Source organism: Pseudochaenichthys georgianus, unplaced genomic scaffold, assembly GCF_902827115.2.
Source record: "Pseudochaenichthys georgianus unplaced genomic scaffold, fPseGeo1.2 scaffold_428_arrow_ctg1, whole genome shotgun sequence".
NCBI lineage: Eukaryota > Metazoa > Chordata > Actinopteri > Perciformes > Channichthyidae > Pseudochaenichthys > Pseudochaenichthys georgianus.
In genome coordinates this window covers 155,551-172,179 of record NW_027262993.1, presented here as the reverse complement: position 1 = coordinate 172,179, position 16,629 = coordinate 155,551, and the positions used below count along the sequence as shown (strand labels likewise).

The 16,629-nt window shown below is 43.2% G+C and overlaps 1 protein-coding gene across 1 annotated transcript; it reads left to right on the top strand.

The window, feature by feature from the left end:
• Positions 1-8,913: 8,913 nt before the first annotated feature.
• On the top strand, positions 8,914-16,215 carry crfb16 (cytokine receptor family member B16). The gene is made up of 6 exons (XM_034078427.1): positions 8,914-9,062; positions 13,173-13,363; positions 14,062-14,180; positions 14,888-15,032; positions 15,374-15,525; positions 15,859-16,215. The coding sequence occupies exons 1-6, from the start codon at positions 8,914-8,916 to the stop codon at positions 15,955-15,957; spliced, it is 855 nt and encodes a 284-aa protein (XP_033934318.1). The 3' UTR covers positions 15,958-16,215.
• Positions 16,216-16,629: the final 414 nt, after the last annotated feature.

Sequence of the window (16,629 nt, the reverse complement as noted above, 5' to 3'; positions counted from 1 at the left end):
TGTTCCTCTGCCGTTGTTAATGTGACGTCTGTATCTCTGACCGGAGAACTTTACCCTCTCTGGGGGCCATAAATGCGCCGCTCCCTGTAGTTCCCCCCGCCTCCCACTCAGCATTGATTATGAGGATGGTGATGCAGTCTTCAGCCACGCCTCAGATCACCTGTAGAAACAGAGTCCTGCTGCTTTTCACACCGAAACCTTAAGAAACAAGCATGGCAGCTCAAACACATCATAATCTGAAACTGCAAATGGGTTCAGTTTATGTAGAAAAATGCTCTAATGCTTAAAAAAGCGTTTGCTAGTGACTCGTTAGAACAGTGTTAGTCAGCATGTTACCACTTCCTGGCCTGGAAGAGAATGTTTTTTTCTGAAAGTGTTTTTGGTTGTATGTTTATAATAAGGTCTGTGGTTAACGCAAGCTGAAGAGCAACGTTTTGTCCTACGACATAAAATACATCAGTAAACCCCACTGGTGAATTCAAAAACAGCGGTTTAAATGAAACGACTAAACGTCATCACGCCCAACATTAGCCGCCTTTAGCATAGCGGTGGTAACGTGAAGTCATGTGACCGTGCTGTAGTTCCTTTATAGCCCAGCATTAGCCACCTTTAGCTTAGCGGTGGTGACGTGAAGTCATGTGACCGTGCTGTAGTTCCTTTATAGCCCAACATTAGCCACCTTTAGCTTAGCGGTGGTGATGTGAAGTCATGTGACCGTGCTGTAGTTCCTTTATAGCCCAACATTAGCCACCTTTAGCTTAGCGGTGGTGATGTGAAGTCATGTGACCGTGCTGTAGTTCCTTTATAGCCCAACATTAGCCACCTTTAGCTTAGCGGTGGTGGCGTGAAGTCATGTGACCGTGCTGTAGTTCATTTATAGCCCAACATTAGCCTCCTTTAGCTTAGCGGTGGAGACGTTAAGTCATGTGACCGTGCTGTAGTTCCTTTATAGCCCAACATTAGCCACCTTTAGCTTAGCGGTGGTGACGTGAAGTCATGTGACCGTGCTGTAGTTCCTTTATAGCCTAACATTAGCCTCCTTTAGCTTAGCGGTGGTGACGTGAAGTCATGTGACCGTGCTGTAGTTCCTTTATAGCCCAACATTAGCCACCTTTAGCTTAGCGGTGGTGATGTGAAGTCATGTGACCGTGCTGTAGTTCCTTTATAGCCCAACATTAGCCACCTTTAGCTTAGCGGTGGTGATGTGAAGTCATGTGACCGTGCTGTAGTTCCTTTATAGCCCAACATTAGCCACCTTTAGCTTAGCGGTGGTGGCGTGAAGTCATGTGACCGTGCTGTAGTTCATTTATAGCCCAACATTAGCCTCCTTTAGCTTAGCGGTGGTGCCGTGAAGTCATGTGACCGTGCTGTAGTTCCTTTATAGCCCAACATTAGCCTCTTTTAGCTTAGCGGTGGTGCCGTGAAGTCATGTGACCGTGCTGTAGTTCCTTTGTAGCCCAACATTAGCCTCCTTTAGCTTAGCGTTGGTGCCGTGATGTCATGTGACCGTGCTGTAGTTCCTTTATAGCCCAACATTAGCCACCTTTAGCTTAGCGGTGGTAACGTGAAGTCATGTGACCGTGCTGTAGTTCCTTTATAGCCCAACATTAGCCTCCTTTAGCTTAGCGGTGGTGACGTGAAGTCATGTGACCGTGCTGTAGTTCCTTTATAGCCCAACATTAGCCTCCTTTAGCTTAGCGGTGGTGACGTGAAGTCATGTGACCGTGCTGTAGTTCCTTTATAGCCCAACATTAGCCACCTTTAGCTTAGCTGTGGTAACGTGAAGTCATGTGACCGTGCTGTAGTTCCTTTATAGCCCAACATTAGCCTCCTTTAGCTTAGCGGTGGTGACGTGAAGTCATGTGACCGTGCTGTAGTTCCTTTATAGCCCAACATTAGCCTCCTTTAGCTTAGCGGTGGTGACGTGAAGTCATGTGACCGTGCTGTAGTTCCTTTATAGCCCAACATTAGCCTCCTTTAGCTTAGCGGTGGTGCCGTGATGTCATGGGACCGGGCTGTAGTTTCTTTGTAAAGAAACACATGTAAACAATAGAAATACACAATAAAGGACAATAGACGTTTGAATAAACAAATGAAATTAAAAGTAGAGGTTATTAGAAATAAAAAAGATTGTTAGATTATTGGTTTGAAGAACATCACGAGAAAGACATAAATTATAAGACAAATAAATACAAAAAAACGTTTCAGCCCTTGGTTTGTATTCACTTTGGGCCGAATGCAGGAAGCAATACACAAACAAATGTCCTCTTATTTGTGGTCTGTATGCACAGTTTGATTCTGAACAAAATGACAACATAAATACTACAATGAGACAGAATGGTTTTGTTTGGCACTTTATATTGATAGTACATAAAATACCTGTGTAAATAAAGTTATTGAGATTCAAAAGAGCTAAAGAAAACATAGACTTGGTATCTTTGTATTGTGAGACTGAGAAGAGGAGAAGTCTGCAGTAGGAAGTGGACGGATAATAAAAATGTTAATGTCCAAATAAGGAAGTCCAGGTCCGGCCTCCTATTGGCTGATGAGTGAAACTAACAGAACGCCTGTGAGGCTGAAACTGGTGCTATAAACAGGTGTGTTGTGGAAACTAAGATATATTACGTCATTTAATCTCCATTTATCATGGATGAATTAATGACCGACGCCAGCAACCCTCAGGACAAAGGTGAAAGAGACACAACAACTCCACAAAGACACGAAAAAGGGTGAAACATATGCAATTTGACTTTGAAGACACCCAACAATTTATCAAAAAGAAAAACAAAAGAGAAACCTAATCACTAAAAATTACCAACGAACAAAGAGACCAAGAAACATGTAACATGACTACACAAGTACTACAGCGACATAATCTCCAAAGAGATGAAGAATGACGAGAAGAGAAGAGGTACAAAAGAGACAGAAGTCACAAAGAATGACAGAAAACCCAAGCAGACACACAAATACACACAAAGACACTTATAAAACAAAGAGACACAGATTGACCAACAAAGATGCAAAATGACTACAAAGGTACACAAAGAGTCTAATTTAGCAGGAGGCGTGTGGCGCAGTGGGTTGTCCGTAGGTGTTCAAACCCCACTGCAGTCAGTATGTCGTTGTGTCCCTGAGACCCTTCACCCCAAAGTGCTCCTGTGGGGATCGCCCACAGTGTTGAGTATGTGAGTCGCTTCGGATGTGATGTAGCACAAGTTGACACAAAAAGACTCAAAATCATCGAACGCAAACACACATAAACACAGAAAACAACAAAAAAGACACACAAAATAACTACAAAGAAACAACAAATATGCAACATGACTACTAAGGTACAAAGAAGACAACAGAAAGGGGCAAACAGTGACCAAATACTATTAAAACAATTATACAAAGGCACAAAAAAGAATACAAAAAAGGACAAAACAACCACAGACACAAGGTGAAAAACATAAACAACAACAAAGACGCAGAAAATAACTACAAATACAAAACTACCAAAGAAGATGAGAAATGGCTACAAATAACAAAAAAAGACAAAGGGGTAAAACCAACACAAAGACACACCGAAACCCCACAGACACACACACCGGGCCGTCGTGTCCTTGGAAGACACTTCACCCGGATTTGCTCCTGTGGGTATTGTCCACAGGAAGTCGGACCCATTTCCGGTGAGGGTTGGCCTCCGCCAGGGCTGCGCTTTGTCACCAATCCTGTTTGTAATATACATGGATCGGATTTCGAGGCGTAGTCGTGGGGGGGGGGGGTCTGCAGTTCGGTGGACTAAGGATTGCACCACTGCTTTCTGCAGATGATGTGGTTCTGATGGCTTCATCGGTCTGCGACCTTCAGCACTCACTGGATCGGTTCGCAACCGAGTGTGAAGCGGCTGGGATGAGGATCAGCACCTCCAGATCTGAGGCCATGGTTCTCAGCAGGAAACCGATGGACTGTCCACTCCAAGTAGGGAATGAGTCCTTACCCCAAGTGAAGGAGTTCAAGTATCTCGGGGTCTTGTTCTCGAGTGAGGGATCAATGGAGCGTGAGATGGGCCGGAGAGTCGGAGCAGCGGGAGCGGTACTGCAGTCGCTTTACCGCACCGTGTGACGAGAAGGGAGCTGAGCCAGAAGGCAAAGCTCTCTGTCTACCGGGCCGTTCCTACCCTCACCTGTGGTCATGAAGGATGGGTCATGACCGAAAGAACGAGATCGCGGATACAAGCGGCCGAGATGGGTTTCCTCCGCCGGGTGGCTGGTGTCTCCCTTAGGGATAAGGTGAGAAGTTCGGTCATCAGGGAGGGACTCGGAGTTGAGCCGCTCTTCCTTCGCGTCGAAAGGAGCCAGTTGAGGTGGTTCGGGCACCTAGTTAGGATGCCACCTGGGCGCCTCCCTAGGGAGGTGTTCCAGGCACGTCCAGCTGGGAGGAGACCGAGGGGTAGACCTAGGACCAGGTGGAGGGATTATATCTCTTCTGGCCTGGGAGCGCCTTGGGACCCCCCAGTCAGAGCTGGTTGATGAGGGGAAAGGAACGTTTGGGGCTCTCTGCTGGAACTGATACCCCGAGACCCGACCACGGAGAAGCGGATAAGCGGAGAAGATGGATGGATGGATGGATGGATGGATGGGTGGATGGATGGATGGGTGGATGGATGGATGGGTGGATGGATGGGTGGATGGATGGATGGGTGGATGGGTATTGTCCACAGTAGATGACCATTACATGTATGATCTGTATGTGTAATGTGTACTTGTAAAGCGCTTTGAGAGTCATTGATAAAGCGCTATAATAAATATAAGGATTATTATTATTATTATAACATGACTTATGAAGAGATCCCCCCAGACACACACACAACAGCAAAGACTCACAATGACCATATCAGGGAATAAGGATGTGTGGGCTTTATGTTACAGAAACATGGGGCTGAACGTCGGCAGGTGTTCGATGTCTGACGGGTGAACGGCGGCAGCTCCCCACGAGGGCTGAACGTCGGCAGGTGTTCGATGTCTGACGGGTGAACGGCGGGCAGCTCCCCACGAGGGCTGAACGTCGGCAGGTGTTCGATGTCTGACGGGTGAACGGCGGCAGCTCCCCACGAGGGCTGAACGTCGGCAGGTGTTCGATGTCTGACGGGTGAACGGCGGCAGCTCCCCACGAGGGCTGAACGTCGGCAGGTGTCCGATGTCTGACGGGTGAACGGCGGCAGCTCCCGGGTTGTGTGAGTTTTATTTCTTTATGGTGTTTGGAGGTTAATGATTGGACATCACGAGAGTCCAAAGTCTGCCCTCTCTCTACAGAAACACCAGTATCATCAGATCCACCCTCAGAGGAACAGGACAAACAGTTCAATATTCAAATGTATATTAAAAGTATTTCTGATACATTTCGTGATGACAACGTGCAGGACTGTGCTGCTTATATACATGTTCGTTCATTAAAGAGGCCCCATTCTGCCGATGATCTGATTGGTCAACTGCTTAGAGATGTCCCTGTGTGTACCTATGTATCTAAGGTGTGTGTGTGTGTGTGTGTGTGTGTGTGTGTGTGTGTGTGTGTGTGTGTGTGTGTGTGTGTGTGTGTGTGTGTGTGTGTGTGTGTATCTAAGGTGTGTGTGTGTACCCCTCAGGTGTGTGTATATAAGGTGTGTGTGTGTACCCCTCAGGTGTGTGTATCTAAGGTGTGTGTGTGTGTGTGTGTGTGTGTACCCCTCAGATGTGTGTATATAAGGTGTGTGTACCCCTCAGGTGTGTGTATCTAAGGTGTGTGTGTGTGTGTGTGTGTGTGTGTGTGTGTGTGTGTGTGTACCCCTCAGATGTGTGTATCTCAGGTGTGTGTACCCCTCAGGTGTGTGTATCTCAGGTGTGTGTATCTAAGGTGTGTGTCCCCCTCAGGTTTGGACTTGTATGTGTGCGTATGTACATCATGTGTAACTCAGGTGTGTATCTCAGCTGTGTAACTCAGGTGTGTAACTCAGGTGTGTGTTACGCAGGTGTGTGTATCTCAGGTGTGTGTTACGCAGGTGTGTGTATCTCAGGTGTGTGTTACTCAGGTGTGTGTATCTCAGGCGTGTGTATCTGCTGTATGTATCTTAGGTGTGAGTTTATCAGGTGTGTGTACAAGCATATTACTCAGGTGTGTATCTCAGGTGTGTATCTCAGGTGTGTAACTCAGGTGTGTATCTCAGGTGTGTAACTCAGGTGTGTATCTCAGGTGTGTATCTCAGGTGTGTATCTCAGGTGTGTATCTCAGGTGTGTAACTCAGGTGTGTATCTCAGGTGTGTATCTCAGGTGTGTAACTCAGGTGTGTAACTCAGGTGTGTATCTCAGGTGTGTATCTCAGGTGTGTCACTCAGGTGTGTATCTCAGGTGTGTATCTCAGGTGTGTATCTCAGGTGTGTAACTCAGGTGTGTATCTCAGGTGTGTAACTCAGGTGTGTATCTCAGGTGTGTATCTCAGGTGTGTATCTCAGTTGTGTATCTCAGTTGTGTATCTCAGGTGTGTAACTCAGGTGTGTATCTCAGGTGTGTAACTCAGGTGTGTAACTCAGGTGTGTATCTCAGGTGTGTAACTCAGGTGTGTATCTCAGGTGTGTCACTCAGGTGTGTAACTCAGGTGTGTATCTCAGGTGTGTAACTCAGGTGTGTATCTCAGGTGTGTCACTCAGGTGTGTAACTCAGGTGTGTATCTCAGGTGTGTAACTCAGGTGTGTATCTCAGGTGTGTAATTCAAGTGTGTATCTCAGGTGTGTATCTCAGGTGTGTAACTCAGGTGTGTATCTCAGGTGTGTAACTCAGGTGTGTATCTCAGGTGTGTAACTCAGGTGTGTATCTCAGGTGTGTATCTCAGGTGTGTAACTCAGGTGTGTATCTCAGTTGTGTAACTCAGGTGTGTATCTCAGGTGTGTAACTCAGGTGTGTATCTCAGGTGTGTATCTCAGGTGTGTAACTCAGGTGTGTATCTCAGGTGTGTAACTCAGGTGTGTATCTCAGGTGTGTATCTCAGGTGTGTAACTCAGGTGTGTATCTCAGGTGTGTATTTCAGGTGTATCCGGTCTGACTGGTTCTTCAGCCTCAGCTTTGGCACTCGTCTTTTCGCAGCTTCTTCACTCTCTAGCCTGCCGTCTGTTCAGAGGCTGGATCGTTTTAAGGTCGTGGATTTGTCCCTCCTGGATCCGGAGAAGATGTGGACTAACGTCTCGGTTCTGCTGAACGCCAGGTTCTGGACATGCTGGACCTGAGCACCGTTACCCTCCGGTCATGAATCTGCTGCTGATGGTCCTGCTGCACTTTACTCACTGTGAGTTCAATGTCTTACTGTATTTGTTCAGTTTTTGTTTTTATTTAACATTTTGTATTTTATTTTTGTAATTGTTTTATTTTAACCTATTTAATTTCTTGTCAGCTTTACTTCAAGTTCAAGGTTAATGGCTTGTATTGGTCAGACGATGAACATCTTAGCTCACAGGCTCCTCCAACAGAGCAACACAATAAAACTGAAACACAGCAAGTAAGTACAACGAGAAAAACAGTGACAAAGTGAAATGGTGTGTACCGTGTACACACGTGATCGGAATATGAGACATTAGATACATCATTTCTGAGTGGCAGCCAGATTAGATTTCAACAGTCAAAGTCAACTTTATCAATCTTTCAGTTTGTGTGTATCTGACAGAGAGATCCAAATAATACCGTTTCCCACAAAGCCCAATAAAAAAACAAATATAAAAATATGTATGCAATATGTATATACCCACACATGTACACACACACACACACAACATTGGATCACTGTTGATGTTTTAACTTGTTCTGTAAAGCACTTTGCTTTGTGCATGAAAGGCACTTTCCAAGTAAAGTGTATTATAATGTTCAATGCACACAATATCTCTTTTTTTTTATTACTGCGCATATTTTATTCCATTGTATTTCTATGTATGTTTTATTATATTTAGTATTATTTTTTAATTGTTATTATAGTTTTCTTTATTCGTCCCGCAGCGAGTAAAGTTACAGCAGCAAACAGTGTGGATAAAAAGCAAAAGGAAATACTTATATATTAAATAAGAAGGCAAAAACATGTCATTAAAATATAAACATATACGCTTGTTGTTATTTACAATAATAATAATAATAATAATGCATTGGATTTTTATAGCGTTTTTCCTTATTTTATTATTAATAATCATATATGTTTATACATGTTTACTCTCTTTATCTGTCTGTGTTTTTCTCTTATTATGTTGCTGCTTTAACACCTGAATATAATCTATATAATAAAGGTTTATCTTATCTTATCTAATCTGTAGACAATCACACATGTTGATTTTTATCCTTAAGTCATTGCTTGGTAAGCTGCCCTTATATATCTCCAGACTTCTGTCCTTTTATACTTGCTTTTTTAATACTAGACGAGCAGCAAATGGGATGCTTTTAAATGTCCCTGTGATGCAGTCAGAGCTCGGTAAAGCTGCATTCTCCCACTATGCTCCCTTTTTATGGAATACGCTGCAAGTAAAACTTTGTCTCGAGGCACTTCCTACTGTAAATGCTTTTAAAGGTATGCTACGGTTAGCCCTTCATGAAACATGTAGCTGTTTGACCTGATGCTATTGCTGATGTGATTATGCTTCTTGCCACGGCACAAATGGCCTTCTGTATTTATATTTGAATTGTATGTTTTTTTTGTTTAATGCCTTTGTTTTATGTTGAAACTTGTTGTGTGCCGTGTTGGTCAGGACTCCCTGGAAGAAGAGATCTTGTATCTCAAGGGGACATTCCTGGATAAATAAAGGATAAATAAAAAAAATAAAAAAAATCTGTAAACACATTGTCACACATCATAGCGTCATGCGGGTCCATACCTCATGAATAGAAAACATGTGTAACGATGAGTCTCCTGATTGGTTATCGATCATGAAGTGTCTTCTGTCTGCAGGTGTGTTTGCGCTGCCGGCTCCGAGCAGGGTCTTCATGGAGTCTGTGGACATGAGGCACGTCCTGAGGTGGCTCCCCCCGCAGGGGCCATGCGGCACTGCAGTCCTGTACAGCGTCCAGTTTCAGGGGTGAGTCCTTCACTGAACACACACACACACACACACACACACACACACACACACACACACACACACACGCACACACACACACACACACGCACACGCACACGCACACACACCTGTGACACACCCACCCACTAAAGCAACACAGTGTCAGCTTCTGTTTGCTGTTTGAAATGTACAGAGGGAGTGTTTCTAATATTAAATTATTTTTTTGCGTTAGATATTTCTCAGTGAAATTTCGCCTCCTTTGCTTTCCATAAAAAGAATTACAGTGGAAGTTAAATAGTTTGTTATTTAAACTGAGAAATCATTTTAGATATCCAGCCGTGCTTGCTCAGGTATACTTTGACTTTGTAAGATATGTGAAGTATGCAGCTACCTGCGGCTAAATGTGAGAGAAACCGATCCAGCAGGTTTCTCTAAAGCTCATAATTGCCGCCCAATGATTAATGACATACCTGCCCGATTAATTATACTCAGCGGGTGCGTCTGTTTCAGATGCGGTGGCAAACCCTGCGTCGTGTGCACTGTCCGTCAGAGAGAGGAGGGTTTCATCAAAGCTGCGCAACATTCCTGCGGCTGGTTAGACGTTTTTAAAAACACGCCACTGTTCAAGAGAGTTTCTCAAATCAGATGCACGTATCGTTAACTGCTGCTAAAAGAGGCACACGGCACCCAAGAGAATACAACATTACCAGAAACACATGGACCACAAGAAGACATAAACAACTACAAGGAAATCAGAAACACCACTGAAAAGAGACAACAAGACTTCAAAGGACGAAAGAAGGCAACAACGAGACACTAAACAACGACTTAGACATGCAAAAAGTCTTCCAAGTATCAAAGACACACTACGAGTACTACTACGAGGAGCCACACGACTCACATCATCAGGTCGACTTTCTTTACCAAATATTTACTTTTATTACCAAAACCCCGCAGAAGAAAGGACTTCCGCACAGACCGTGTTGAAACAGCAGACAAGTATGTCAGAACAGTATACTTAAAGTCAGAGTTCTGTGTGTTTGCAGTGAGAGCGGGATAACATACATCTGTCAATGCTTTGATAGATGTCACCTAACAGGGAGGCTGCACCCGTCAGCAGCCGAAACGCTGAGTCGTGTTTAGGTCATGATAGCAGAAGAAGGTCGGGTGAAGCGAGCGCCAAGGAAGAACTCTCTAAAGCAGGGGGGTCAAACTCAAGGCCCGGGGGCCAAATCCGGCCCGCGACTTCATTTTATGTGGCCCCGCAAGAGCTTGCAAAGAATATAATACGTTTATTATATGGTTACATTCCACTTTACAGAAGCAGGTTGCCCATAAACTACATGTCCCACAATGCACCTCGTTTTGTGACATGCGCACTGAAGAGACTTGCAATTGTTTGCCCTGGACTTCTGCTTTCAGACGTAGCTAATTACTAAGTTATTATCCTATCCGATAATAATCCAATTCAGAGGCAATAATGTAACATAATACATTATTTTATATATATATTATATATTTATTTAGTTATAACCGGCCCTTTGAGTGCAACCTTTATGCGAATGTGGCCCGTGATGAAATTGAGTTTGACACCCCTGCTTTAAAGTGTGGCGCTGATTGGAATAGACCCCGTCTTCCATCTGCAGGAAACAGGAGAGATGTTAGCCTTTGCAGACCATTTACATGCACTAAAACCTATAGAGCACACCAGGGACGTGCACAGACATTTGGAGGGGCTATAGCTCTAACCTGGAAAAAGCCCCCCCCCCCCCCCGAATTCTGTTTTAATGTCGTCTGACCAGCTGTAAAATAGGGCTTCTAACTAATTCCCTTAAATAAACTCCCTAGTTAATGAAACCAGTTCCATACGCATTATTATCGTTCTGTATGAGCGCCGTAACGGTAAGGTATCTAATTACTTGTTTAGTATTCCATAACTTAGTAACAGAGATGGTCAAACTGAAGTAGAGACATGGCAGTGAAGTGTTCTCCTGAGAGAGGGCGATCAAGAGAAGAGAGAGAGGGTGAGCGAGTTTACAGATGGAAAGACGCAGAGAGACAGAAGCACAACAACAAGTGTGTAACTGACGGTGTCAAGAGGAAGTAAAGTCATGAGGAAACTCAAAATCCATTTTCCAAAATCCGACACTAGGTGGTCTCAACGCACCGGCACCACCGTGTGATACATATTACATATAACACGTAACATGTGTAATCACACGCTTAGCGTTATAGAACATAAATAATACAAACGTACCTGGTTTAAAACACTGTTGTGGTCATAATGTGGAACGAGACCCTCATTCAACATTTCGCGGGGAATTCCTGTGACGGGGTTCGTCCGAAAACACTGGCCTAGTCGGTTGGGTAAGCTCCAAAACTTTATTTAGATCAGCAAAACATAAAATAACGAACCAGCACAACTTAAACAAAACTAAATAAACGTCCAAATCAGAGGTCCATCACTCCCGGAGAGTACACGTGTTCAGCTGTTGCCTTCTCTGCAACAATCCCCGAGTGCCCCTTCCAGGGCCAACCCCGTCCCTTATTACCCCGTAGCCCCTCCCACCAGGCTCACCGTCAACAGGTGACAACAATTACCCTCCAAACCAAACCACGTGTGTGTGTGTGTGTGTGTGTGTGTGTGTGTGTGTGTGTGTGTGTGTGTGTGTGTGTGTGTGTGTGTGTGTGTGTGTGTGTGTGTGTGTGTGTGTGTGTGTGTGTGTGTGTGTGTGTGTGTGTGTGTGTGTGTGTGTGTGTGTGTGTCGGCTGTCAGTGGCGGAGTCAGTCATTCATGTGATCCGCTCCGTCACAATTACATATAAGAAGAAGGAGAAGAAGAAGAAGTAAAATAAGTAGTGGAAGAAGAATGAAACTCTAAATGCTAACGCTAAGGCTACAGTGATTGTATTGCTGCGAACGAGCACCGCGCCATTGAAACATCAACTTTGTTACAATGTTATTTCTCCTTGCTTTGTGTTCATAACGCATATTTAAAAACGGGGACATTTCCGGGGACAGATTGAGCCGGGGATTGGCCCCCGAAGCCAGGCAGGCCTTTGGTGTGATCACCATAGCCATATGAGGCCGGAGGGCTTTCCTTTGCTCCCGGCTGTCAGATTGTAAACAAAGTCACGTGACTGGGGGCAGACGGCAGCGCTGGCGAGGCGTGTTTCCCGCAGCGAGACGCTACTATACCAATTGTGGGTTTATCGTGTTGATTCGGCCACATGAGAAACCGTCTCTCCAGAGGGGCAGGTCAGCCAAACAGGGCAAACGGGCCGTTGCCCGGGCAACATTAGCCCGTCCCTGGAACACACAGTGTAATGGAAAATGGGTTCATGCTGAAGGAGGAATTTCAAGTTCACCATCTGTTCTTCTTTACAAGCTATTTCTAACAACAGGAAGCAGCAAAGGTCCTCAATGAGTAGTACATGGTGCCGGAGCTGCTCCTGGTCCTCTTGTGGACAGAAGACATGATGTCTCTCACGTGTCAAAGAATCCTATATGTAGTACATGTATCTGTTATGTTTGTCTCAGCCCCTCCTCTTCTATTCTTGCTGTGAACATGTGAATATAAGACCTTCATTATTATGTATGTGTTTCGGAAAGTTTCCTCACCATTTTATTATTATTTACTGGTTTGCCTCGATACGTTTCCACCACACTGCAGAGGAGGGAACCCCAGAGGAAGAAGAAGGACTCTTTAAAGCGGGTCTATGCACCCCTCTGTAATCACTATCAGTGAGATAGGATAAGATAAGAAGGACTTTATTGATCCCAATTTGCTAAATGTTTGCGTTGCATAAACAATCCAAAATGTAAATGTCTGAAGTATAAATAAAATAGCATTAAAAAATAATATAATAAACATGTGGAAATACACATTTATGGATGTTATATACATTAAGGAAAGGATTAATGAATATTATAATGTATGTATCTTTTAGTTTTCTTTATCCTGCAACTGGATGACTGACAGGAGGGCGCCCTCTGTGTAATCTGTCTGTCCTCCTGCTGCTACTCATTGCGTGTCTCAGATATAAACTGTCTAATTGTTCAAATAGTAGAATAAATCCCAAAAGAGATGGACTTATAACTTCATCTGGTTCTGTGTGTCGCCCTCAGAGAGTTCGAGCTGTTGGTGCAGAACGGCAACTGGGTCAACGCCACCGAGTGTCAGCTGACCTCTGACCCTCGCTGCGACGTGACCATTGAGCTCGGCTCAGACTCGGACTACAGCCTTCGGGTCAGAGCAAAGTGCGGAGCCGCCACTTCGGCCTGGACCGAACTCAGCGCTCCGTTCAACCGCAGAGACAGTGAGGCGCTTTCTAAATCCCGCACACAATCTCCTTCACGAGAAAACTAAAGTATTTATTTTGTGTTGAATGCAAAAAAACTCAGTATTTGTGATTTGTTTTCCTCTTTAATCACAGAGAATATCCTAATTACCTTTTTTAAATGAACACATTTGATTAACTTAAATTCAGAGTTTTATCCCTGTATAATTTAGAAAAACATATTTTTCGTTAATAATATATTTGTATCTGGTAAATGTACAACTTCAATCTATGAAATAAAAAATACGTAAATGTAACTCTTTAATCTCAGATACACCTTTTGTCGAGTAGATCCCCATCAAGCGAGGTCATTAAGAACAATTATATTCATATTCTCTGAGATCCACGCGGTGCATTTCAGAGAAAAGAAACAAAAACTGAAAAAGAAAGTGTTTAAAATTATTGTAATTTACAATAAAAATAATAATCGGGATATTCTCTGTGATCATAGTCAGTCCTTTACAACAACAGCAACAACAACAACAACACACTTTAATATTCTCTGAGATTAAAGAAGAACATCGCAATTTCCAAGATTATACAAAAAGTGAGAGAAATCCGGATTTGTGAAACGAAGTGTAATTTCAGTTTCATTTGATAGAGAACTAAAGTACATTTCATTCATCCAATGTCAGACCTTTGTAACTTGAGTAAACCCCTGAGTGTTTGTCCCTCAGCGGTCCTGACGGCTCCGGAGATGGCGGTGATGGCGGTCGGCGACTCTCTTCAGGTTTCATTCGGAAAGCTTCCTCTCAACGCCGACGTCTTTGTGACGGTGTGGAGGAGAGGCCAAGAGGTCAGAGGTCACAACACTAAATGTTCCCCAATAGTTCAAAGTCAAAGTCAACTTTGTTGTCAATCTTTCAGTTTGTGTGTACAGGCTGACAGGTCGAAATACCGTTTCCCACAATCCAGAGGAATACAAAATACAAATATATATAAAGATATGTATATACCTATATAATGTATACATATGCACACATTGAGACACAAATAAAAGCACAACAATCAATATATACAAAATAACAATAGATGAGCTGAAAGCAATGCTTTACAAAATAAAATAAACATAAAACAAGCTGATATAGAACTACACAGGTATAAATACATGTATAGTATAGCAATAGTAACATTTAAAGCAGGTCTTTAGCATTTAAGAAAAGTTCATTTGTTGCAGAAAATAGTAGAACAATCTTCTTGGAGGTATCTTGCATTTTAATATTTTAAAATCCTGCGAAAAATAGAAAATGTCTTCAATTTATTTTACAAAATAGTACAAAGATATAAGTTGGAGTTACTTTGCTTAAAAAAAAGAGTTAATTTCTTGCACAAAATAGAAGATAACATCTTATTTTGTTGCAGGTATTTTGCATTTAAGACGTTTATTTGCTGAACAAAATAGAAGTAATAAATTGGAGGTATTTTGTATTGAAAAAAGTTAATTTCCTAAAAAACAGTGAAGAAGAAATCTCTTTTTCTTTTCTAATTGTCTTCCCCCCCCAGGCTGTGGTGCACTGGATGCCAGCGGAGCAGCGCGTGCTGTCAGTCCCCGGCCTGCAGGTGGCGCAGTACTGCGTGCGGGCTCAGACCGTCCTGCAGGATCAGCATCGGAGCGCCAGCAGCAACGAACAGTGCATCTCCATCACAGGTCCGTGCTTTCACTGTGAAACATGTCCTCTTGTTCAACGCGTCCTAACTTCCCGATAACGTCCTCTTGCTCGATATTCTTTCCAGATATATAAGTTCAAGGTTAGTTTATTTGTATCGCACATTTTAAGACACAGAGGCAATTCAAAGTGATTCACATTTAACACATCTATTTATTAAAAACAAAACAAATACACAAACAAAAACGACGATTCACGAAAGCGATAAAATAATGGTTGCAGCTAAAAGTGCAATGATAAAAAGAAGGGTTTTTAAACTGGATTTAAAAGAACCCAGGGTTGAAAGCTGCCTTGTAAGGGATAACAGGAGATCTCTCTCCAGGTGCAGACGCCCCCTGGAGGAAACCGACGGCGGTGCTGCTGAGCATCGTCTTCACGGCCGGTTTCCTGTTCGCCGTCTTCTGGTGCGTCGCTCACTGCCATCCGGATCGCTGCAAAACGTTTTTCCGTAAAGAGCCTCTGCCACACTCACTGGTCAGTCACCTTTAAATACATTACAAATATATATACACATATGTGTAAATGAGAACGCCCTGTATGGAGTCAGAGGTGTGCCATAAAAAGGGGGAAAAGCTATACAAGTATTTTTTTTAAACTGTGGAAATAAAAGGTAATGAATCAAAGAAGACCTAAATATGGGAATATAAATCAAATAAACAATATTTTTTAAGTTATTTATATTTCCATCAGTTTTACTCTCCATTACACGATTTTGAATTCTCAAAGTAGTGCAGTCTATTATTATTGATGTAAAATGAATGTTGTAGTGTCTTACGAGAGTAAATCTAAATGCGCCCTCTGTTGCAGAAACCTGATTGGGTGATTCAGATCTCGTTTAGCCCCGAGGATGTGGAGCTCTGTGAGCGGATCCAGGTGTGCAGTGACTGCCCTTCCGAGGACCTCTGACCCTGAAGAGACACCGGCAGTCCAAAATGCAGATTCTTGGATTTTGAGTCTGTGGTGCATTCAAATCTTGTGGGAAAAAAGACAATTGAGGGCTGGTTTTCGTTAGCTGTTGGCTGTTAGCTGTTAGCAGTCAGCAGCGCCAGATTCCATATTGTTCAACACGCTGCGTTTAAGCCTTATGTAGGAAAAAAGAGAATTGGACAAAGCTGACCTGTACCGTTATCAAGATGTGTTAAAATGAAGTTTTTGAAAGGAAATGTGAAAAAGTACAGTGTTTACAGTAGTGTTGTAGTACTCGAGACCGGTCTTGGTCTAGTTCAGGGGTGTCCAATTTATGACCATGGGGCCAAACATGGTCCGCGGCTCATTTTGAAAACGGCCCCCAGCTAATAAAAAAAGTATAATGAAATATGGCCCACAATTAAACTTGTGCTTGTCATATATCCTACTTACTATGTAAAAATATATTACACAGTGTTCATGTGTTAATAAGCCCACTTTTCAAATACATTTAGTTAAGTTGGAAAACATTTTCAAAAAAAATCTTAGCTGATAAAAAAAAGCCCAATAACTTATTTACATAATCTACACTTTAAATGTCCTCTTTTATAAGCAATCTGAAGCCTCTGTTTTCAGGAATGAGCTACCACCAACATAATGAAACCCTCTGGA